Raw genomic sequence first — 25,508 nt, 5'->3', positions numbered from 1 at the left:
CCCTTAAGTTAGGTACCTGATAAGATTCTCCTTGCTAAAACTCAGGTTAAACTAAATTAGCTTCTCTGTGAATGTTAAGGAGATTAAAGTGGCTATTTTTATTTGGCTGTGTATGGCTTGGTTCAGAGTGAAAGCAAATACATGTGCAAGAAGTTAGAAGTAACTCAAGTGCAGAACTTTGCTCTTGTAAGAGAGAAAGGAGAAGTAGGAAAAAACAAATACTAAATTAAGAGACAATGATGAGTTCTTAAGAAGTCGGAAGTGGCATCTTCTGGAGAAGGTGAACATGCTTTTTTTGTGGGGTTTTTTGGGGGTTTTTTGTGTTTTTTAGTGTTTTTTTTTCTATCCTCAGCTGTTCTGAGAATGTTCAGGGGGATATATATGTATAGAAATCAGACTATATCCACAATAATAATATAGTGGAGGTATTAAGCAGCCTGTCTGATAAGACATTTGATAATTTGATTTTCTTTTACCTGAGTAGAGTACCTTCTACTCTCATACATTTCAGTCTACATAACCTGAGGCTGAAGACTTAATGAGTTAGCAGCAAGACTGAAAAATTCCGGGGTTTGTTCTAAGTTCCTCAATTGTGCTTTCATTTCAAATTTTTGTAAATAGTAACTATAAGCCTCAACTTAGGAGAAATGTTTGTCACTTGCCAAGGTAGTATCTAAACCTTTTTACCTGAAAAACACCACAAAAAGGGTAGTGTGCACCCCTGCCTCAATAAGCTACACATCATGTGTCAGTCTTCTAGTCCCCTTTAATGTTTCACTCATTAATTTCATTATTTCACTGTTGTTCTTTATGTTCTCTTGTTGAACTCCATTTCTGAACGGAGTTAGGAGTCATATTTTATTACGAACTTGAGCTATTCTCTTAGTGGAGTAAAATTGGTATGTTGCCAACAGATTATGTTCATGCTTGCGTAAATAGGGTTAGCATAGATCCAGTAATCCAGTGCTGTGCCTCCATTAAGCTTTGGTGTGGATTTAGAAATATTTTATACTACAGTAGCTTCTGCAATGTTGTACAAAAGCACTGATTCTGGAAGTCAGATCCTACTGTTCATTTACAGTAGTAATCTGATACAGTTGCCAAGTGCTGAAAGAACAGAGAGCAAGACTGAGGCCACCAGAATCACTGTAATGTCACAAATATATTTCCTAGATAAGCATTTAGGCAAGCCTTTAAAAAAGTTTCCTCACAAGTAATAAATGTCTGTATCAGTAATTTCTGCAAACTTAACTATGGTAGCATAGCGCTGCAGCAGTCTTGTTTGGGAAAAGTAAAGTCCAAAAAACTGATGTGAGGTGTTTCTGTAAGTTGACTTATACTTTTAAAGCCTCAGTTATGTCAGCACTGTGTCCAGTTCTACACTTTTTTTAGAAATGCAGTTGCTTGTTTCAGCATATGGTAATGTAAACACTGAAATGAACTCTGCATGGCCAATTGAAAACAACTTGTTCCCCTCTCTGACAGGTAAAAAGCAAGATGGAGCTGTTGAAAACCGTAACAAAGGTAAATGCAGGTTCTCTGATCCTTTCTTGCAAATCCTAATTTTCTGAGTGTGTATGTATGAATGCATACTTTCCTGTGAAACTGCATATTGAATACTTAGTTCCAAAGCGTTTATGCTAAAGGTGGTATAAGTGAATCTGTGCAAAAGAAATGCTTAAGTGAACTTGGTAGCCTCAGCATAGCTAGATAGTACAAAAGTGAACTTTACCAGTGATTTTCAAGCAGTCTTGTTGAGGTGGGTTAACCTTGGCTGGCTCCCAGATGCCCACCCAGCTGCTCTGTCACTCCCCCTCCTCAGCAGGACAGAGCAGAAAAATTCTCATTCAAAAAGCTTGTGGGCTGAGATAAGGACAGGGAGATCACTTCCCAGTTATCTTCATGGGCAATACAGACTCCACTTGAAGAAGATTAATGTATTGCCAATTAAAAATAGAGTAGGATGGTGACAAACAAAAACAACTAAAACAAAACATCTTCCCACCCTGCCCTGCCCTCATCCTTCCAGGTTCAACTTTACCAAACTCCTCTACCTCCTTCCTCTGAGGAGTGGAGAGGGATGGAGAATGCGTGTTTTTGGTCAGTTCATAACGTTTGTTTCTGCTGCTTCTTCCTCCTCACGTTCTTCCCCTGCTTCGTCATGGGGCCCATCCCACGGGATACAGTCCTTCATGAACTTCTCCAGTGTGGGTCTTTCCCGCAGAATACAGTCCTTCAGGAGGAGCTGCACAAGTGTGGGTCTCCCATGGGCTACAGGTCCTGCCAGGAGCCATTCAGAGGCTCCAGCTTCCTTCAGGGCACATCTGCCTGCTGTAGCATGGTGTCCTCCATGGGCTGCAGTGTGGATATCTTCTCCACTGAGGTCCCCTATGGGCTGCAGGGGAACAACCTGCCCCACCATGGTCTTCTCCACAGGCTGTTGCTCCTCTGCTGCCAACATCTGGGCACCTATACTCACTACACTTGTTTAAACTTTCACATGCATTATGGCATCTCTGGATACAAGATACTATGCAGTACTGCTGTTTAGTGGAGCCTGGTGTTAAGCTTTTTAAGTATCATTGATTTCGGAGGGCTCCCAAATGAGTAAGCTTTATTTGATCTTAACTTCTAGCTAAAGCCCAGGATGGTGCAGCCATGGAAATGCAACCACTGAAGAGTGAGGATGGTGGAGATGGAGATGAGAAAGACAAGAAGAGATCAAATTTGCCAAAGAAAGAAAAGTCGGTTCTCCAAGGCAAACTTACAAAGCTCGCAGTTCAGATTGGCAAAGCAGGTATGATGTATCAGTACCCTCCTCACATTGATGCCACACATTTGAATAATGTTTGAGCATGCATAGTTTGTGAGGAATAACTATGTAGCTAGCCTTGACTGGTTTGATTATTTAAGTGCAAAATTCTAATGCCTGGAAGTATACCACTGTGCCTGAGTGTGCTGATGATTCTCAGATGCTGTCATGTGGGTGGTTTTTATTTTTCCTTGATTTAGATAGATTCAGGCTTTACTGTGTCAGCTTCTTGAGGAGAAAATTCCAACTTCATAACATTGGACAACCATTACAAAAGGTCTTTTTAGATAAGATATGGCATTCAGTGGTGTACCTAGGGAACTATAAATTGACTGAAGTTTGGAAACTGTGGTAGGGTCTTTGAGGTTATCTCTGGTACTTCCAGAGGCTTAGGAATTTCCTCTTAACATATGCTTTGCTGATATGTAACATTTTAATTCACTTTCTACTATCCTTTAGTTTCTGTTACTCTTTTGTCAGCTAATATACAGCTGCCTTGTCAAAATATTTCATAAACTGTTGCTTCCTGAAAGTAGGCTAAAACAACAATGAAGTTCAGTGTAAATTTTATGCTATATTGTCTGGTATGTAGAGGTTTAATTCAAATATTTCAGGGTTTATTTTGGTGCATGTAAAATTGTTGAAAGTTTTAGGCTTTCAATTGATTTTTATGAATAGGAGAGACCAATATGTAATTAGATCTACACTTTTCAATTAAGTGGGAATTTAAAAAAAAAAATATTTTAGAAGTTTCTAGGTGAAATGCATGAGGAAATACTTGCATTAGAAGTTGCAGCACCTTTGAGAATTACCTCAATGGTTCCTGACTTGCCTGTTTATAATCTTAGTTATAAACTAACTCCTACAAAAGCAGAAGTATTTGCACTTGACTTTTCCACAGTCTGCATTGCCAAATATTTGAGATAATTTCTGAAAAATGTTTATTCTCTTTTTAACAAGGTTTATTGATGTCTGCAATCACAGTCATTATCCTTGTGTTATATTTTGTAATTGATACCTTCTGGGTTCAGAAGAGACCTTGGCTTGCTGAATGTACACCAATTTATATTCAGTATTTTGTGAAGTTCTTCATTATTGGAGTTACAGTCTTGGTGGTGGCAGTACCAGAAGGTCTTCCACTTGCAGTCACTATATCTCTGGCTTACTCTGTTAAGGTAAGTGGATAGATGGGGAACAGATTTTAAAGGTAGGTGGGTGTATTCGTCAGCTGTAAAATCTCAGTTGAGATATGGTGCATCACATATACATAACAGCCTGGGGAGAAACCATTCTTATTTTCCTGAACTGCGTAAGAAATCTACCGCAGTATTTTTCTTGAATGCGTACTGACATGAACAGTGAGCAGCAACAGCCTGTTGTCACCAACTAAATGTGTTTAGCTCTTAACATTGTAGCGTTTGCTTATAATAAATAGATGTGTTAACTTTCTGTGACCCTGAACTTTTACCTAACTGATGTGTTAAGCAACTACTACAAAAGTTTCCGTATTGATTCTCCTTGAGGACTGAATATTGTAGAACATATAGCCATCTATTCATTATACAACATGTTCTTTCACTCATTCTCTTTGTTCTGTTTATTTTATTATTTCTTCAGCACTCTGAGACAGGTTATTGATCTGAAAATCTAATTACAGAATCACAGAACGTTAGGGATTGGAAGGGACCTCAAAAGATCATCTAGTCCAATCCCCCTGCCGGAGCAGGAACACCTAGATGAGGTTGCACAGGAAGGCGTCCAGGCGGGTTTTGAATGTCTCCAGAGAAGGAGACTCCACAACCTCTCTGGGCAGCCTGTTCCAGTGCTCTGTCACCCTCACTGAGAAGAAGTTTCTTCTCAAAGACAATGGCTGTTTAGGTTGTGTTCTAAAACTCAATAACTTGCAGTACTAACTAGCAGTGAGCTTAGTATTGTATTATTTGAACTCTGCATCTTTGAGTTGAAAATACTATCCAAACATGTTAAGTAAGGAATTTTAAGAGATCTTCGACCTATGGAACTTGTGTAGTCTTCACTGCTTTAGCTGAAACATTAGGCTCCCTATTTGTATTTGATTTTACATCTGATTCTAACATCTTTGAAATATATATACGTATCATCTGATGTTCATATAAGTGTGTAACATAGCTTATCTGATTTTTTTCTTGCAAGCAAAAATATATATATTTTCTTTAATGTATTATCTGGTAAAGCTCAGTCTGTACTTTATTTCTAAATATAATTGTAAACTATTTGCTCATAACACTCTGAATAGTGTCAGTATCAGTTGTCAGTGTGACATGCAGATACAGGAGATTGGGGCTGTATTTATGAACCTTGTTCAAAATAAGTTTACTGTGACATAGTAGACTTCAAGGAATCCTCACAGAACATGGCAGCTACAAATTCTCCCTCTGTAAGGTGCTGGAAAACTTAAGGCTGAGTGTCTTTTGAAACTGCTGTGTAAGACTCGACAACCTAAATGAGAATTTATGAAATGTGATGTAATGATTATGGATATCTGTTGACTGCTTTTATTTCCTTAGAAAATGATGAAAGATAATAACTTGGTGAGACATCTGGATGCATGTGAAACAATGGGCAATGCAACAGCTATTTGCTCAGATAAAACGGGAACATTGACTATGAACAGGATGACAGTGGTCCAAGCTTACATCAATGAAAAGCATTATAAAAAAGTTCCAGAACCAGAAGCTATTCCAGAGAAAACTATGGCTTACCTTGTGACAGGAATTTCTGTTAATTGTGCTTATACTTCCAAAATACTGGTAAGTGGATTTCTTCATTCTAATCAAGGTAACTAAACAACTTCCTCAAAAGATGTCTGGTGGCCACATTGTAGGCAGTTCAGTGTAAGTGTGTGGCAAAATTCAGTGTATTTTGTACCTGCAGTAAATTGCTCAACCATTCATTTGAGACTAAACTTCAAAAATAGCTTATTTCAGTTAGAACTACTAATTCAAAGATACAATCTCAAGAAGATAACTTCCTTAAAGTTCACAGTTGTGCCTAAACTTGTTTTCATAAGTGGGGGTTTTTACCTTACTTGTAGAGCACCTTGGCTCGATTTTAGTGCTACTTGAAAGTAAACCTGTAAAAGTAGCATAGCGTTAGCTAGAATGTAATGAGAAAACAAAAGTACATATGAGGATTTTGATGGGTTTTATTCTAGTTACTGTTGTATGAGTTTGTAGGGTTTAGAATTGTAACATCTTTACTCATACCTTGTTTGAGACTTACACATTTTATTCCAAAATATTTTGGAACAGTCCATTATTCTTTTTGAATACTGAACTATTTAGCACTTCTGTGCCTCATTCTCTGCAACATAGCTTCCTTGCTGTAGTTATTCCAATGTGTTGCATAACTTATTATTAGGATTTAGCTTTAAAACATTAAATAAATTAGTATTTCAAGATTTAGTAGAAGACTTCATTATGAATGCTTTGTACAGGAATAGCAGTGAAATCCCAGTTGAAAAGGTACATTTTAGCCAATAAAGATGGTACCTCAATAGCAGTACTTGAGATGTCACAGCAAGATCACCAGCATTGATTTCTCTGAGATAAGACTGAAATACTACTAATGAGTTATAGCATACGAGGAGTTTCACAGTCTGTGTTCTAAAGATCTATGGAAAGAAAAGATAACTGCATGTAAACCGAGCAGCTTCCTTTCTACTACAATTTTAATCAAATTTCATCCCATGCAATCAGAGCTAGTTTGCTTTATAGAATCACAGAGGGCTGAGAAGGACCTCCTGAGATCCTCTGGTCCAATAACCCCTGGTTTTAAAGGGTTGGAAACTTGTTTCTGAACTCTTTCCAGTTAAATAGGCCACAGCCTGGAAAACAGAACCTGTAGTGAGACTTAAGAAGCTTAAAGACTTAATTTATTCAGTAGAAGGCTAACAGGTGATGTGATTGTAGTCTAAGTCATTGAGGAAGAGTTTTACAGGATAGGATGCTTTAATTTAGCAGAAATAATGCCATTTAGCTTGCTTAAATCAGTTTACTAAGTGAACTTATCTGTAATTTTAAAACGTAAAATAATTAGGGATGACATTTAATTGATCGGCTATTTCAGGCAATGGTAAATGCCTTTTAGAAGAGTCATGTTGGGATTTGATACAAACTTAATGGCTGATTTTTGATACTGAGAAAGGGTTCCAAAAGATTCCAAACAACTACAGATGTCTTAGAAAGGCTAGCAGTATGACTTTGGCTCCTGACTCATAAGAATTTATAGAGTAATAATTGCAAAAGTGAAACTTCCCCATCTCAGAGCTAAGCTTGGCCTTAACTTCCTTGTTTTCTAAATGCTGTACTTCAGTGGGTCATCAGTTAACCTCCTAATCAGCAAAGGTTCCTGTTCTTCTTGCAGCCTCCTGAAAAAGAAGGTGGCCTACCACGCCATGTTGGAAATAAAACTGAATGTGCCTTGCTGGGATTGCTCTTGGATTTAAAACGTGATTATCAGGATGTGAGAAACGAAATACCAGAAGAGGATTTGTACAAAGTGTACACCTTCAACTCTGTTAGAAAATCTATGAGTACTGTGTTAAAAAACTCTGATGGCAGTTTCCGGATATTCAGTAAAGGTGCCTCTGAGATAGTTCTTAAAAAGTAAGTCCAACTACTATTGTCTTTCAGCACTTACATTTGGTTTAATGATGTGATAGGTGAGGAGACAGAAGTGCAAAACAACATTGTGCCATAGCACAACATTGTGAAATATTTCTGTTGCCTTATTCACAAACAAGTGCCACAGTTGTATACCCTTTGAGTTTAGCTAGTTTCCAAGCTTAACTCCCTCAATTGTTTGACTTTCTACAGTAAGATGGGCAATTAGCACTTCAGTTACTTCAATTCTCATACTCTACTTCCCAAAACAAAAAAAAGAGCTGGTTGTGATTAATCTTAACTTGTGAACTCCTCTCTGATACAGAGGAGTGTCTTGATCTATTCTCTAGTTAAACTATTATAGTTTTAGGTGTAGTTGGTCAAAATGCTCACTCATCTTCCAGTAAAGTCCCAAGAGCTGATATGCCTAAATTCCAGGAAGGAATGGAGCCTTTGAAAAGTGATTACTTTTAAGATTACTTACAGCTTCAAAAGACTGTGCAAGTTGATGTCCAAGTTGATGATTTTAACAGAAGGTTAAACTCAGCCAATGGCGCAACTTGAGGAGTTTTAATGTAAACTGCTTCCTTATGCATCTGCCCACCTGTAGAGGATTTATTAGAAGGAGATCAGACTATTGGCGAGAGATTAGTAACCACTGAGACAAAACCTTAGGCATGAAGAAGGATGTCATAACTCCTAACTAGGTGAGGAGAAAAGTCAAGCATATATGCATCATGTTCTCCAGGAATGGCAGTTGTAGCCAGTCTGACTTTGGTTCTAACGTCAGTAGCACATAGATTATGTTCATCAATTCAATTTACCTTTCTGCTTGCTGCTAATCACCCAAATCTTTATCTAGGAAAGTACCAATGCACTAAAGGAAAAAAGATTAGATCTTCCTTCTTCTCAACTTTGTGCTGATGACAAAAGGTCAATCTTTAAAGGACTCTAGTTCCTTTTGATACAGAAGTTAGCTTTAGATGTGGATTTTTTTCATAGCTAAATTTTAAGCCAAGTCTCATCAGTGAATTCATATGCCTATATTTGTATTACTTCTACCTTCAGAAGTATTTTGTGCTTTGTTATCTTGTTAAGCAATTGAACTGTAGAAGTTCATTTCAGTCCAGACTCATGTGGTCCACTTGGCTTCAGAACTGAGATAAGAAAATAAATAATAAAGATGTTTGGCAAAGAACAGGAAAACCTAGACTGATTTGGATACTATTGGAATAGTTGTCATTCCAAAGCTGTTTCAGAGTATGCAGGGACTAGGAAAAAATCTTAGCATCATAGCCACTACCTACGCAGTGCCAGAAATTAATCTAGGAGCTTGTAACCTGGCTTGTCAGTTGTGCTGCTCTTTCTTTATTATCACATGTATGACTATTCTTGAGCACTGAAAGTTTAAACATCAATATTTATAAGACACTAATGAGTCTCTAATAATTGTAGAAGAAATGCAGCAAACTTTTTCAAGCAGAGCAGTTTTATTATTCTTTCCTTACCATCAAGTCAATTATTTCAAGTGAGTTTCAATGAAATCTTTGCATAAAGCCTATTGGCTTCCATTTAGTCATCTTGGAATGCTTTGAGTTTATCACAAGCCCTGATTGCAGGTAACACAAGATATCCTTAGTGAATGCTGACATTTGAATGCATAAGCAAAATTGGGAAATTAGGATAGACATACAATTTCATCTATGATGAATACGATGAAGCTTTAAGGGATTGTTTCATTTTCATATCTTGGCTGAGTTGGGAACGTTTTATATGTAGTGCTCCTGGGAATTCCCTAGACCCTTGGACTAAATACTTAAATGCAACAGTAGTCACCTTAGCAGATGTGCCAGGTCTGAACTGAGTACTTCAAAAAAAGTCATTCTTAACTTTTTTTTTCAGTGCCACACTAGTACTAATTTGTAAAACAAATGCTTATGGCCTTGCTTCATGGCAAACTTTGCTAAGGATGCAGATGAACAAAACTAAATTTATTGTTCAGAATATTTAGTAATGTTTTATTCATGGCATCAATATCGGTAAAGTTTGTACACTCTCTATAAAAGCAGTGACACCTTTGGTGTGAAGAAACATAACTAAAAGAGCACGTGTTGAAATGTTAGAGTACATAGTGCTGAATTTAGTCTCTTGTACTAACATTTAAGTATTTTTTTTTCATGTAATACTTCACATTAAGAACTCTATGCCGGATGCTCTCTGAATTCTCTGCACTTAGACTGGGGCGGGGGGGGTGGGGTGTTGCATACTTAGTACTCTTGAAGGTAGCGTTGGTTCATCATAGTACCAGAGTTTGCATTTAGTGCTTACAGCTGTTCAAGCACCACATGCATTTTCTGAACCATACTGTACTTCTGAGACTTGTGTAACTGCTAACAAGGTGGGATTATTTTGCTGAACTTGAAACTGGACTGACTGACTCAACCATTGCAGACACCAGTCTGTTTACATACCATAGAGAAATGGATACTTCTGGGAGGTAACTAATGTTTGTGTCCTAAATTAATTTGACATTATTTTCCTCCGAGGATGACTGGCTTAGTTAACTTTCTATGCCAGTATGTTTTGCAATTGGCTGAGTAAGCACATATGGAGTAGATTACCTTAGAGATTATGCTACTGGCCTTTTTTTTTGAGGTGTGAGTCTATTGAAAACAAAGCTTGTGGAAACTTACTGGAGTTGACCAATAAGCCACTCAACAGGCTGAACTTCTGGTAGAAACCTGATAACTCTTTCAACCTTGCTTTTCAGGTGCTTCAAAATACTGAGTGCTAATGGAGAACCAAAGGTATTTAGACCTAGGGACCGCGATGATATTGTGAAAACCGTAATTGAGCCAATGGCTTCTGAAGGGCTCAGAACCATCTGCCTGGCATTCAGAGACTTCCCAGCAGGGGAACCTGAGCCAGAATGGGACAATGAAAATGATATTGTTACTGGTCTGACGTGCATTGCTGTTGTTGGGATTGAAGATCCTGTGAGACCCGAGGTAAGATCATTGACTAAACTGCAGTGATTCTGTTACCAAGAATCTTGATTCATGGTGGTGTTTGCAATGCAGAGAGTACAAGAAACTGAATTGCAATTGTATGCCTTTAAGCATAGTTGATAAATGAAAATCTATTTTCTTGGGGGAAAGTTAATGGAGCTATAAAAGCAGATTAAAACTTCTTAATGTCACTTATGCTGTGTTACTGAAGCTCTGTACAAACTAATGACTTAAGGCTCTTACTGTGCAGCGTCTCAGTAGATGGAACAACTTGTAATTTTTTTACCACTTGCAATATTAAGAGTATTGTTTAGGATAATATTAGCTATTGGGCTTGTTGCCAGCTTCTCATGCAGAATGATAGAGGGGAAGGTTTTTCACCTCAGAACTGAGGTAAGGATGGCTTGTGGTTGAGGTCTAAGGAGGGCAGTACTTTTCAGTAGTGAAAGCTTTTTTGCCATGTGGAAGCGGAACTCCAGTCTCATCTGTGCTAGCACCAATTCGCACTAAAAGTCATGGGTGAAGTAGTGGAGTGAGAGCTGCAGTTTATTTTGCATAATCATAAATGAAAGGTCAGTACCCAGTGCCTTTGAATGCTATGGCCTAATACTTCATGAGAGTTTTTGTGGTATTTTTGGATACTGCAGTATTTGAAAAATGAAAGGGGGGTGGGGCAGGGACATGACATAACAAGAACAAAGCCCCTTTGCCAGAATTGTGTGTTTTTCAGGAAAATAATTACAGTAAGCTACTTAATGCTTTTAAATGTTCCTTTTATAACACTCTTCATTATAAAATAAGAGTTATCCTGGATTGAGCCAAAAACATTCCTTTCACTCATATTTAAATTTATTCAGCTAATGTACAATCTTTGAGCCCTATGCATTTGTGGGTTTGGAGGGTTTTTGTTTATTTGTTTGTTGTTTTTTGTTTGTTTTGCTTGCAGGTACCTGATGCAATAAAAAAGTGTCAACGCGCAGGCATAACTGTGCGTATGGTCACTGGTGATAACATTAACACTGCTCGTGCTATTGCACTGAAATGTGGTATTCTGAATCCTGGTGAAGACTTCCTGTGCTTAGAGGGCAAAGACTTTAACAGGAGAATACGCAATGAAAAAGGAGAGGTAAGCATACTGACCATGTAATGACCATCTGATCAACAGATACTTTAAGTCTTCTACTGTGAAACATAACCAATGCTCTTTTTGCAGATAGAGCAAGAGCGAATAGATAAAATTTGGCCAAAGCTTCGTGTTCTTGCAAGATCTTCTCCCACTGACAAACACACTCTAGTAAAAGGTAATTAAAAACTATCAGAGCTTCGAAGTAAAGCTAGATTGTTTTGTTCTGCTTCTAGAAAAAAATCTAGGACTGAGCAGTGGGAAATGCCTATGTTAGTATCTTCATTTATCAATTGATTTTTTTTCCAACTAAAACTATATGTTTTGACTTTTTTGTGACTCTGAGGAAGACAAAACTGGGTTTCTCTTTCAGATTTAATCTGTTCTGTGTTGTCAATTATGAATTCTAATACCAAGTTGTCATTTCATTTCAGGTATAATTGACAGCACTGTCTTTGAACAGAGGCAAGTTGTAGCAGTAACTGGTGATGGTACCAATGATGGTCCAGCTCTGAAGAAGGCAGATGTTGGATTTGCTATGGTACAATTTTTTTTTAATCTTCAGTATTTGGGGACCTATTTTGATAAAATAGCTTATCAGATCACTTAAAAGAAGATTGAACAGCCTTGCTTGTTTCATGAGCCTATAACACAACTAAGTTAATGGAGTCAATATCTCTCATAATTAATAGAAACGTTTTCCTCCTTCAGTTTTATAACTTAACCATGTTTTTATTTGATGGACAATGTCTTTATGGCATTGAATAAAATTTGAAAGCCTCAGATTCCCAGGTACTTGCAAATCAAAACATTTTTATATAAAGGCTTGTTGCAAAATGTAGGAACAGAATTACAGATACTGAAAATTTCTGAAATTATCTGTTCAACATAAGGCAAAATGACTTCAAATGGTAAATAGCATACTATGACTTCCAGTGAAGCTTATACACAATATGGAATTAGCTTACTCATCTGTTTTTCATGAAATGATGCATAGGGATAGAGACTATAATGAGAGAAACTACCTGTTGATGTTTAAAATGGCTTTGGAGGCTATCCTAAGAGATATCTCTAGTACAACTAAAGTAAGAGCATTTTATGATAATCTAAGATCTCGCTTTCTCAATTTAAATTCTCAAACACCCTTTCAGATGGTAGCCAAACCACGTCTTGGACAGAACCCATGACAATTAACTGCTGGGAGTAGAGCAACTTAGCCTAAATTTACCTTGTGTTAACCCCTACTTTATTGCAGGCTCTCTGTTAAAACAAACCTTCCTGTAAGTGCTAATACTTTATAGACTCATGCTTTAAGTATGCAGGCTTCAGCTTTCTTCTGTCTCTTACAAAATACTAAAATAGATTTCTCAAACTTCCTCTTGCCTCAAAATTCCTCCTCAGTCTTAAGCTGAGAAGGTACAGCTTGGTGCTAGTAGGTCACTTCAATCTTATTAAGCATTTGAAGGAAAAAATATGACCACACTCTTACACGACGTGCAGATACACTGAATCAGGTGCTAATCTTGAAAGGAAAAAGTGAGGAGAAGAGCTTTTCTGTCATTCTCAAGAAGTGTTTTTCAAAAGCATAACTTAAAAATTTGACAGCTACACATGAAATGTTCTCTAGACTCTAACAGTCCTATTTTAATGAGTATCTGTTTTCTGCTACTGTATAGCTGCTGTAATTGGACTGTTATAAGTAGATTCCTTTTCCTCTTCCAGAATTTAGTCTGCAACTGCAGGAAACATTTATGTTCATCTATATAAGAAACTAATTTCTCTAACTGTTTATCTGAATAGCACTTAAAATATACCGTCTACTACATGATATTTAATGGTACCTTTTAAAGTGTACACGTAGCTGTCTAGGTGACTCATTTCCTTGGCAAAATAATTTATCAAGAATAAGGATCATTAGGTTTGCTATTGAGTTAGTGATTTTGAAATGCCAAAGGCAAAATAAATATCCTTGCACTAGGTGTTACACAGAACTCAGCTTAACTGTTTGGCTATCGTGACTACTGTAGGAGACTCCAGGTGCTTAAAACTTAAGAAAGTCATATTGCATTGCAATGTCATATGCAATGATGTTCCATGTTCTACTTTTTAATACAAATACTTTTCTGCAAAAGGTTTTTGGTAATGTGTATTATTCTGCTGTGTTAAGAATGCGTGCATTGCCCTGCTGTTGGAATGCATGTAGCAAACTCTTAGGACATAGACTAAACTGTAGTACTGCACCATCTTGTGGCCTTTAACTTACACAGGGTTCAGTAACTCTTTGGGAGAGCTTACATAGCTTCTTTGTCATCAGCTTGAAGATTTTTATTATTAAGGTGTTTTTTTTACAGACAACATTACCTTTTTTGTTGTTGTTTACATTTTCCCATGCTTGAGTAGAACTTGCAAGCAGGACTTAATTGAATAGAACTTCAGGTGCTTACATTAAAACAGTCCTTCAAGCATTGTGCATCAAAGTGAATGCTGACCAAGGATATAATAATACCTTCTAATACATGATTCAGTGCATCCTGTTATATTTCAGTGTTTTTCTTTTTCTACCAGGGTATTGCTGGAACAGATGTAGCTAAAGAAGCTTCTGATATTATCCTTACAGACGACAACTTCACAAGCATTGTTAAAGCAGTTATGTGGGGACGAAACGTGTATGACAGCATCTCCAAATTTCTTCAGTTCCAGCTTACTGTCAACGTAGTAGCAGTAATTGTTGCTTTTACAGGAGCATGCATAACACAAGTACGTATTGGTGGTGGATTGTTTCATCTAATAAAGGTTGAAAATATCATGACTGATTGACTCTTGAATTCAAACTTCCAGTTAAATACTAGTCCAAAGAATATAATACTTTTCAGAACATGTCCATGTCGTATAATAAAAGCTTCTAATAGCTGCAATTTGGTCACTTATATTGGAGGGTTTATGTATCTATCTTTATAGGATTCTCCACTTAAAGCCGTGCAGATGCTGTGGGTAAATCTCATAATGGACACATTAGCTTCTCTTGCCCTGGCAACAGAACCACCCACTGAAGCTCTTCTGTTGCGAAAGCCTTATGGTAGAAACAAACCTTTGATTTCTCGTACAATGATGAAGAACATTTTGGGTCATGCATTCTACCAACTCGTAGTGGTCTTCACACTCCTGTTTGCTGGTAAGGATACTGAGCCTTTAAAAGTTGTCATAAAAGTTGTACAGAGATGTGATCTTAAAACTAGTTTTTTTACTGTAGTGTGCGTGTGTGAAGACACCAATTAAGCTATTGATAATTGCTTTTTATATACAGGTGAGAGAATTTTTGATATCGATAGTGGAAGAAATGCACCTCTGCATGCTCCTCCTTCAGAGCATTATACTATTGTATTTAATACATTCGTGATGATGCAGCTTTTTAATGAAATTAATGCCCGAAAAATTCATGGTGAAAGAAACGTTTTTGAAGGAATCTTTAACAATGCTATCTTCTGTTCCATTGTTTTGGGGACGTTTGTTGTGCAGGTAAGTAACTTCTTGGAGAGTGGGGGGAAAATGCAGTTTGTGCAATGATGTACTTGCTCAGATTGGAAATGCTAATCAGCTAGTGCCAGGCATTTAATTTCTGCAGTGTGAAAAAATCTTCAGTGTCAAACACGCTATAAATCACTTAGAGGTACTGCTTGGCAGGGTTTTCGGGTAAGACCTCTTTAAAATTGTCAAAATTATAATGTAGAAGTACTTGTACCTTTTGAATTTTCTAGACCTTCAATTTGATCTTTATGTTTAACTCTCTTTTCAAAATGTGGAGAGAAGTTGTATGTTTATCTTCCTGATGCAGAAATCAGTTATCTGCATATAATAGTTTAGGTATTATTTTGATATGAAAAACACTGATGTCTAGGGGCCTTCTGTTGGTGCATCTAGGCAGCTTTAACTATAAAAAATAACAAACTAGTTAGTTAACTCAGTATATGCTAACAAATTAAATTATCTGAAACTGATTGGGTTAACAGAGTGGTGAAACACCAAGTGAAAACTTTAAGAAAATAGTTTACAAGAAATACTTTCACCTTTTAAGTGGCCTTAACTTTTAATTCATCAGAAGAAATAATCAACAAATCGGTAACTACTTTTTTTCAGAACTCTTTCATTTTGCCTTAAGTTATTTTTGACTTAAGATATAACCCATGCCTTAAACTTCTTCTTAGACTTGAGATTCCATGAAGTTGACCAAATCTGTAGCAGTTCAAGCAATGCAAATGAATGCGCCTCAGCTTCACATAATGTTAATTCACTTATTCTCCCAGGTTTACATTTCTTTAGGTAACACTTCTTCAGAAGCTACTCTTACTTTTAGGGTTGCTTATTCAGCAGACTGTTATTGTGTAACAAAGCCAAATATGTAGCAATTATTTATGATTACAAGTGTTCCCTTTATAAACTATGCCTTCCTAAATAAGTAACTCTTGAGTTGTCATCTCAGTGTTTTATTCAGTGTTAATAAAAGAAGATACTCCTGGGCTTTTCATATATCAGTTTTCTTATGTAATGGTCAATACTGTCTCCTTTACATGCCCGCCCTGCTATTCGAATTGTTGATTCGCTAAGGCAGACTTTCATGCATATAATTCCTATGCAGGGGGATACCTTGCTCAGTAGGGCCTGTACAGCTTGTTGTAATAGGTAAGTCAGTAGGATCTTGTTTAATTTAGCTTTTGAGATCTCTGCCCCCTGCCCCAAAGATTTACTACACATGTGTCACACCATGATGATTTGAAGTCTGACATTTAATGCTGGGATACATAGTAATATTCTGTTGGATTATTTCTGAAATATTTCATGTGTCACGGATCTACGGTCTCTGTTAATAAAAGTTTATCAATCAACTTGGTTCTGAAATGGACGTTCATATGATAATTAATCACTGTAAATTTGTAACATCAAATACATGCTGTAAATGTGAAATGAAGGGAAAGAACTGCAAGCACAAAGAATCTGTCAACAGGCTTTTTGTGAGTATAAAATAACTCAATGAGTAGTTCTTGAAATACTGAAAAGCAAGAGCAAAGGTTTGGAAACTTGTTCAAACTGCTGAGACAGTGGAAATGTATGCTTAATGCAAAGTTGTCTGTGGTGATCTTGAAGCATTAGGGAGTTTTCTACTATCAGGTCACTGATCTGTCTTGTTTAATGATGTTGCTCTTCACAGATAATTATTGTGCAGTTTGGTGGGAAGCCTTTCAGTTGCTCGGAACTCTCGATTGAACAGTGGCTGTGGTCCATTTTCCTGGGCATGGGAACACTACTCTGGGGCCAGGTAAACTAGCTTTTTCAAAATGCCAATATCTGTGCTTTAGAATACTTTACATTGAAAATACAAAAACACTATCTTAAGTATTCAGATCTTTCAAGTGGATTATATGAATATATGGATATTAACAGTAAATACTAATTTAAATTGACTAGTTCAATAGCTAGAAAGTCCTTAATTGACTATTCCTTACTCTGATTTTGTCAATAAATTACATTTCATAACTAAATGCTATGTGGTTTGTGTTTTAGTAACTTTAACTAGAAGCAGCTGTAGTTACCCTTTAAATATACTATATATTTAGCCAGACAGGTACTAGAAGAAGCTCTGTAAATAACACAGGTGCAATGAACATGTTAATGTTGAAATATATTTAACTTAGTGTTGAATGGTTTTCTTGAAAAATCAGAATTGTTAAACTTGCTAGTATTTTCTTGATTTTAAAAATTTCCTGGAGTAGCAAGAAATGCAGCAAAACTCAAAACAACTTTCTCTTTAATCTTGATTTGCATAATTATGAAATAATTTGAAAGTTCTCCCAACTATTTAAGCTATTGCAATTTGATTTTTATTTCTCTCTTTCCCACTTCCGTCCCTCCCCTCCCCCCGAGGGTTTCATTACTATTGCATGCACAACAGTGCTTGTAAGCAGCAAGCTTATTTACATGAAACTTTAGAGCTACAGAGTTTTCCATTATTTAATGACATAGTTGTCTAAACTTTTCATACCACATGAAGAGTTTTCCATTACAGTTTCTTTCCTTCCATTTTGTAAAGGACACTTCAGGTTCCAATATAAAATTGGAAGGGTAAATTTTAGTTCTAAATACATACATAGACACATATTTTAAAAGTGTGCATAAGCTTTTTAATAAGGTTCTCTGGAAAATTAATTATTTAAAAAAAATCAAATAGAGTCACTCTGAGGTTTAAAAGTAGCCTAGAAGAGAACTGAGATGGCTTGAAATACCTTTGACCCGAAGTGTCTTGCAAGGGCAAAGCTTCCCTGCTGCAGGTTCATGCTGCTCTGGCATCTCATTAAAGTCAAGGAGCTTTTGACTTTCTGAGAATAGTAGAAACTGAAGTGTGATCTGGGAGCATTCATAGTAGCAATTTCAGCATGAAGGCCTGTTTATCTTGCTTTTGGAGCAGTCTTTTTCCTCTGCAGCTGCTGAAATGGTCTTCTAGGTTTGTGATGATGATCAAGGAAAGCAGTCTTGGAACTGATCTGGATCTGCTAGATGGGACGTATCAAAAGATGACTCCCCTTAACTACATAGTTCACCAGAATAGCCCTGAAGGTGGGGATGAAAAGGAAAGCTGGAACAGCCATACATAGCTCTTGTTTAGTTTAAGATAGATGAACTAGTGTACACCAAGCAGCAACAGAGATAAGGGTTTTGGAAACACCACTCACGTTGCAAATGGACTGATACCTTCCAGGTCACAAAAGAATGCATGTCTGTCCTGTATTTGTGAATTAACTGTGGGTATTTTAATTAAGTGATGTATCTCTCACTTGAGGTAACACATCATGCTCATAAAACTGATGGAACTCTGAAAGCTCTACATGCAGTCTACAGATGTAATGGCTCTTGTAGCTTCAGTACTGCTCCTTCTTGGCATAGTCAAGTAATGTTAAAATGGCGTTCTTTGTCCCTAGCAAAGATAGATTGTTTTCTAGGTTTGTAGCCCAAGTTTAAATTCACACCTTAGTTGAGGTTGTAAGGATATTCACAGCTTTGTAGCTATTCAGCTGGAGTGATTGCTCTACATTTAATGCATTCATCCCATTTACATAATTTGGTGGTTTTCTTGTTTGGTTGGGATTTTTTTCTACTTTGCTAATTGTACACAGGATATTATGTTAAGCCTTTATTATGGTATTGCACTTTAAAAAAAAAAATCCTGATTCATATTTTTCACTCATCGTTAGTTGATTTCAACAATTCCAACCAGCCGTTTGAAATTCCTTAAAGAAGCTGGTCATGGAACACAAAAGGAAGAGATTCCTGAAGAAGAACTAGCAGAAGACGTCGAGGAGATCGATCATGCAGAGAGGGAATTACGTCGTGGTCAGATCTTGTGGTTTAGGGGCCTAAACAGGATACAAACTCAGGTATGGTCTTGAAAAAGGTAGGACGCAGTGGGTGTTATGAGGGAAATCTCTCCATCTCCAGTCCTTTGACAAAGGTGGCAGTTCTAAATGGTGTGACTGAGACTGTCAAAAGGGGATATGGATGGAAGTGTAATCCCTCAAGGTCCTCTGTTTTCTTCAGCTCTAAATGCAACTCTTGCCTCTGTATCTGCTCTATTATAAAAAGTGCCTTTTTCTTTACTTTTTTATGTGTTATAGATGGGATGGTCCTTTCTCTTGTTCTCTCTCTCTCTTGCTGAGCAAGCTGTCACAATCTCTGATTCCTTGCAGATGGATGTAGTGAATGCTTTCCAGAGTGGAAGTACCATTCAGGGGGCTCTAAGGCGGCAACCCTCCATCGCCAGCCAGCACCATGATGTAACAAATATTTCTACCCCTACACATGTAGTGTTTTCCTCTACTACTGCTTCTACTACTGTGGGGTGTGAGTGTGTGTTCCTAAAGTGCATGAAATTAACATTTCCTAATTCACGTACCTAACGTTTCTCATTTTCTCCTTAGTACTTAAAATCATCGTTCAGGCTTTTATAGAGCTCTTCCACAAAGTGGAGTCCTCAAGACTTTTTTTTCTTAGAGGGCTGAGAACAGGTGGAACAGTTTCAACAAAAGATTTAATGTGAAAGCTGTGAGCCTGCACATCCTGTGCCTTCATCCATTTGTGTACAGGGGGACGTTTAAGATAAAAAAGGGAAAACTGTTGTAAATTTTCGAGTATATGCCTCTTAGGGTGACTTACATTGAATAAATGATTATTAACTGTATAATCATGGACCCAGGTCAACAAAAGTAGATGTCTGGCACTGCAGCACAAATGATACTTAAAGTAAACAAGCTGATGGGAAAGCAAATGGTATGTTAAAAATACAAATGTAGTTAGACCATTGAGCACTAAATGCATTTTCTTTGTAGCCTATAAGGAACTTCTGAATCTCTGCCTTTGTTGGACCTTTTTTACTGAATAACACAACTTTCTCAAAATCAGAATTCAGGTGGTGAAACAAGACTTCTAAAGTGCATATAAATCAGAAGAAATATTTAATTAGCTAATATTAAAAGGCGAAAAAAAGCTTTAAGCATTAAATGGTGAAACGTTCATTCAAATCTGAAGGGTTTGTTTTTTTCCTCTCTAGGTTCTTCTGGCAGCAGTTCATAAGCCATCAGTGAAAGTAAAGTTGGTCTCACTTAGCTCTGCCCTCTTTATATTGTGCTCCAAGTGGCATTTCAATTTCAGCTTTCCTCTCTGTAGAGGCTAGAGATCTAATTACTTGTGTATGTAGGCTTAAACTCCGGAGCCTGAAGATGCGTAACAGTTGTAGTTGAATACTGATAGCTAATATCTATTGTTGAAAGTTTTCCATCTTAATTATATATTACATGTTTAACTTCCTTCTATGACTTCTTAGAAACTGGTTAAATAATTGTGTTTTTTTTAAAAAAAAATAACTCTGAGAGGGCTTCTTTCTCCCCTGTGCTTTTTAAACTTTCAGATTACCAGATGGATGAAGAGCCTTAATTTCTGGACCTGCCTTAAACGAAATGTTCTCTTCTAATTTTTTTTTATTATTTTTTTATGGGGCTTGGCCAGAATTCCTGTGTGAGCTTGCACAAGTATTTACCTTTGTACTTGTTCTCCACTGGCAAGACAGGTATTTCCCCACCTTGCTGTCATATTGGGAAGCTGAGCTCACAAATTTGTGTCACTGAAGAAACAAAATGAAAAGTAGATTTAACAGTAAGGATGCACAGGATTGCATCTCCTAGTTAAAATGCTAATTAGTAACCTGTATCCCTAACTACACTTAAGAACATTAATTAGACACTCAGAATTCTCTAGAGAGCAACTTCATGCCATGCTGCCATTTGAGCACAATCTAATGGCTGCTGCAGCATCTCATTGCATCAAATGACCAATGCAGATACGGAGCTACACTAGCAGAGAACTAGTTCCTGTAATACAGCCTTCTGCTACACCCTCCAGGAGAACAACTTTTGATAACTAATATATGTATTAGTGAGAAGCAGATGTATTATTTCACTGATGCAGATGTATTATTTCTGCCAGAGCTGTTTGTTGGAAAATAGTTGAGCTGCTCCTATGAAGTAAGGTTGCAACTCTTAAGCAGCCATCTGGCTAGGAGGATTTGGAGTGCTTACTGCATTCCTTGCTATTCTGGTACTAGTATGAGGAAGGCCTGATGACAGTACAAATTACACATAACAAATTGTCTTGTTTGCTCCTTCACTTATGCAATTTATTTATAGTTACCTCTCTCATCTAATTATCTTGAGTAGTTGAAATTAAAGCCTTTAAAACTAAGTTTTCCCTTTTTAAGTATAACTTAAAATGCTGAAAGTCTGATTTCTGCCTCCATGGCCAGACTCTTTGAGGGTGCTGGGTTCACAGGAGTGTCTAGACCACTTACTTGGTATGCATTCTGCATGGGAATCAAGTCTTTATTGTGGTTATGCTTATATTCCTATGATAAATAAAGCTGTCCTCTTAAGCCAAAAATTGTTCTCCGTTACTGCTTATGGTCTAACTTGCCATCTGTAAGCAATGAAAAACCAGTCCCATAAGGCAGTCATATTTCATTTTGCCACATAAGTCAGCGGCACAGTGGGATGCAACATGCCAAATAAAGGCATTGCAAACTTGCAGTCTGGCATTGTCACCACTGATTTTCTTGGTAAATGCCAAGACACTTTATGCAGCTTGCTGGATGTGTTTAAAGCTCATGCAACATGCCAACTCCTTAACGGCGTGCTCGGTTTTTTCATATGATGAAGAGTATAGTAGCTGCTGTGGTAATCTTTTACCTCTCAAGCACATTGATACTATTCCCTATCCTCTCTTTATTGGTAGTTACGGCCTTCCCCTTGCATGCCTTCCCCCCTCTCTCCCCCCCCTCCCCCATGGTTTCCAAGGTTTATGGGGCTCAGCTGTGTACCTGTAGTATAAAAATGTGGACTTGATAGCTTTTAAGTAAAATTCTTCCTGCAAGTACTCTGAGGGGGTAGAGGTGGGGGAACAATACTATTTCTAGAGGTCAAAGAGCATGCTCAGGTCCTAAGATTTTATCATATGCAGTGATTCTGTGGTAACAAATTTGTTAATTTGGGGAGCCCTTCTCTGTGTTTACAGTGAGGTTGTTTGGTGTATCTTAACTGTTTTGAAATTGGTGCTCTTGATCTGCCTGACCTTCCAGTTTCATTCCTTCACCTGGAAGTCACTTTATTTTTACTATTAAGGAACTTTACGGAAGCACTAGTCAAGATAGTTCTCGGCTTAAAACAAGTCATCTTAGTTGTCCTAAAAAAAACAACCAAAACAACCCAATTTTAAATTGAACTTACTGTTTTGTCAAGTAAGTTCTTGTTTACTACAGAGTTGCTCTACTTTGTACTATTTAGCAGAAGCATTGGGATTGAAACTGTGCTTTGTTGGAGACTTATTCAGGTTACTTAGAGATGCTGAGAATTGAATAGGGTGCTAACAGAAGGAGGAAACTGTATCTTGACAAAATTGTTGGAGAAAGGGGTCACTGACTTCTGCCTAACCTTACTTGTTTCATCAGTTCAAGAATGAATTCCGAGATCCTGTAGTTTGGTTAAAGAAATGTGTGGAATGTGGGAGGAGAAGGGGGATGAGGCAGATGGTTTTATCATTCAAATTACAATTTGAAAAGCTTAAATTGAAAGTCAACCTGGACATGCACAATTTGGAAAATGAAGCTGTACTTTATTCTAATTTCACTCTGAAATGTATGTTTATGAATTCTGTGAACTTAGCTTTCTGATTTGAAAGACATTAGTTAAACAATGAAAGGAACTGAAATAATACTCAGCCTGGAAATTTTGTCCGTGAATTCAATGTAAATTGAAGACTTAAAGCAAAGGCTGATCACCTGCTTTTCTTATATCTTGTGCTACTTGAATAGTCTCTTCAAAGTTACAACCTGTTGTGGCTACTTAGTTGTACAATACAGTATTCAATTTCCTAGTTCTGGTTTTAAGTTTCCAAATCTCTATTCAGTAAGGAACTTTCCCTAGTGTGGTACATGGGTATATACTCGAATATTTACAGCTGTTACAGTGATATCCTTTTTTGCATGACTCTTCGTAAATGTCTGGTCATTGTGACGTTGGCTTACACTTGCTTGGCTTTCTCATAGTCAGTTGACATCCTGATTCCTAGCATGAGAATTAGTAACCCTTTTATCCTCCAACTTATTTTCAGCCTCTCCCCTCCTTCCGCTGCCTCCCACCTCCCCAAGTATTCAAAAAAAACACTCTCACTGAGATGTATTTAATTTGTGAATAAGTAAATAATTGTTGGCCTCACTTCTGAAAAATGCTTAGCCTATGTTAAATAATTGAACAATTCTAGAGCCATGTCTGAATTTTTAGGCCCTTCAGCTTTTTGCAGTACTCTTACAATTTTTATTCCTACTGTGTAAACTGGCAGTGCACTACTGAAACGCTCTTCATTTTTTACAGTTTATTGCAAGTTCCACTGCATCACATACAAATTCGATTCACTCATGTCTAACTGTTTGTGGATTCAAACTCATAAGAACCATGCCATTGCTAGTACATCTGCAGCATTTTAACAACCTTGTTTTCTTTGCTTACAGATCCGAGTGGTGAATGCATTTCGTAGCTCCTTGTATGAGGGGTTAGAGAAACCCGAGACACGAAGTTCAATTCACAATTTTATGACGCATCCTGAGTTTAGAATAGAAGACTCCGAGCCTCATATTCCCCTTATTGATGATACTGATGCTGAAGATGATGCTCCAACAAAACGCAACTCTACTCCCCCACCCTCTCCCAATAGAAATAACAATGCGGTTGACAGTGGAATTCACCTTACAACAGACATGAACAAGTCTGCTACCTCTTCATCCCCAGGGAGCCCGCTACATAGTTTGGAAACATCACTCTGATTGTAAGCTGAATGTTAACACACTAGCTGCATTGTAAAGAAATTGAAACTGGGTCTCTTCACACATTATGATGGACAAGATGACACTCTTGTCTTGGACTTCAACAGAAGACACACTTGTACGAATGTAGATTTATTTTTTTAAAAAAAGCTTTCTGCCAGACTGGAGGGTGCTTTTCTGGGGGTGGGAGAAATAATGAACTCTGACAGATAAACAGTAACTCAGCATAAGTGACCTGTGGATCATCTGTTGTACTTAAGAATGGTCCTGAACAGTGTGTTAGCAGAGCTTTAGTTTATCATGATCCTTTTCTGAGGGGAAGGCTGGGAAGGGCAAGGAGGCCCTGGATCATTGAATCGATACTTTAATTTCTGCTGTTGGCTGTTAATAATTTGGATTATTTATGTTTATAAATGATACAGATCTGTTTACAAGGTTTGTAGATACTTTTTTTGTTCCTGTTCATAGATGGGAAGCTTCCTTATAAATGATGCAGAGAAAAAAAAAAACAACAAAAAAACTAGTCCTTCAAATACTGCTGTATTTTCAGGAAAAGGGTGTTTCTATTGAAACTGTACTAAATTTTGCCTGCAATTTACCTTGTTAAATATTGTAGATAAATTGCTAATACTAATAGCCAAATAGATAACACTAATGCTTTGTAAAAACATGAGCAGTGGTGTTCTAATGAAGTTATGGCCTCTGTCCTAATTAGTTTCTTAAATACATTTACTACTTAATGGTTTTGAAACAACTGTTTAATTTTTAAAAATTTTGAGAAACTTACTGAATAACTTTTGTTCAGAACTTAGTAGGATTGTTTAATGCAGGACATCAATATGTGATGGAACTTGCTTGAAATATTTCTGTTATCTCGGGCAAAATGGATTAAATCAAAATACATCAATCTTAGTCCTTTGTTTTTGTCTAAACATGTTAGTTTAGTGCTGTCTTGGTGAACTGTGAGTGGAACTGTGATTTTTTTTTTTTCTAATCTATAGAATCCTTCATGCAGCATGAGGGCTGTTGGCATTTTGAAAGGTTGTTAGTGGGTAGCATACATGTTCTCCTTTTTGTTTTTGAAACTTGTTTGTAAACATGAATAAATCTGCCCTTTTGTTAAAATAAAATTGCAGCAATGGTTTTTTACAGATATTTTTTTTCCCCAGCTCCTTCACTGGAAACACTGAAAAGTACTCTTTATATTACTGGTTAACTTTAAACTGCAATTTCAAGATGGTAACAGCCCCACTAAAAATAGTACTTTGGGTAAATGGAATCATGGTGGCTGCCTCCAGGATGAATGTAAGCTAAGGTACTCATGTCTTCACTGAGCCAAAAGGATACTCCTTGGGAAAAAGTAGGTCTGCCTGAAATTCTGAGACTTACTGTGAGTACTGTAATAAATGTATCCCTGATCACTTAAGTGAGGGGAAACTGAGAACTGACATATAGCATGGATGAAAGTGCATTTTTCAGTTGATTAGCATCTCATGTACCCAAACCGACTGCT

At 37.2% G+C, this 25,508-nt stretch overlaps 1 protein-coding gene across 1 annotated transcript in view; it reads left to right on the top strand.

The window, feature by feature from the left end:
- ATP2B1 (ATPase, Ca++ transporting, plasma membrane 1) overlaps positions 1-25,130 on the top strand; it is a gene marked incomplete at its 5' end in the record, with an annotated part of 28,721 nt that extends 3,591 nt beyond the window's left edge. Inside the window, 15 exons of the mRNA XM_010192045.1 lie at positions 1,486-1,524; positions 2,636-2,797; positions 3,773-3,987; positions 5,359-5,601; positions 7,217-7,458; positions 10,226-10,463; positions 11,410-11,589; positions 11,677-11,764; positions 12,021-12,127; positions 14,152-14,343; positions 14,545-14,758; positions 14,891-15,102; positions 16,790-16,897; positions 18,828-19,010; positions 23,684-25,130. Coding sequence (XP_010190347.1) covers positions 1,486-1,524; positions 2,636-2,797; positions 3,773-3,987; positions 5,359-5,601; positions 7,217-7,458; positions 10,226-10,463; positions 11,410-11,589; positions 11,677-11,764; positions 12,021-12,127; positions 14,152-14,343; positions 14,545-14,758; positions 14,891-15,102; positions 16,790-16,897; positions 18,828-19,010; positions 23,684-23,995 — 2,735 coding nt within the window. The remainder of the gene's footprint in view (positions 1-1,485; positions 1,525-2,635; positions 2,798-3,772; positions 3,988-5,358; positions 5,602-7,216; positions 7,459-10,225; positions 10,464-11,409; positions 11,590-11,676; positions 11,765-12,020; positions 12,128-14,151; positions 14,344-14,544; positions 14,759-14,890; positions 15,103-16,789; positions 16,898-18,827; positions 19,011-23,683) is intronic.
- Positions 25,131-25,508: the final 378 nt, after the last annotated feature.

Source organism: Mesitornis unicolor, unplaced genomic scaffold (assembly GCF_000695765.1).
Source record: "Mesitornis unicolor isolate BGI_N332 unplaced genomic scaffold, ASM69576v1 scaffold36189, whole genome shotgun sequence".
Taxonomy (NCBI): Eukaryota; Metazoa; Chordata; class Aves; order Mesitornithiformes; family Mesitornithidae; genus Mesitornis; species Mesitornis unicolor.
Note: the sequence above shows the minus strand (reverse complement) of the source record. Positions and strands in the feature narration are given on the sequence as shown.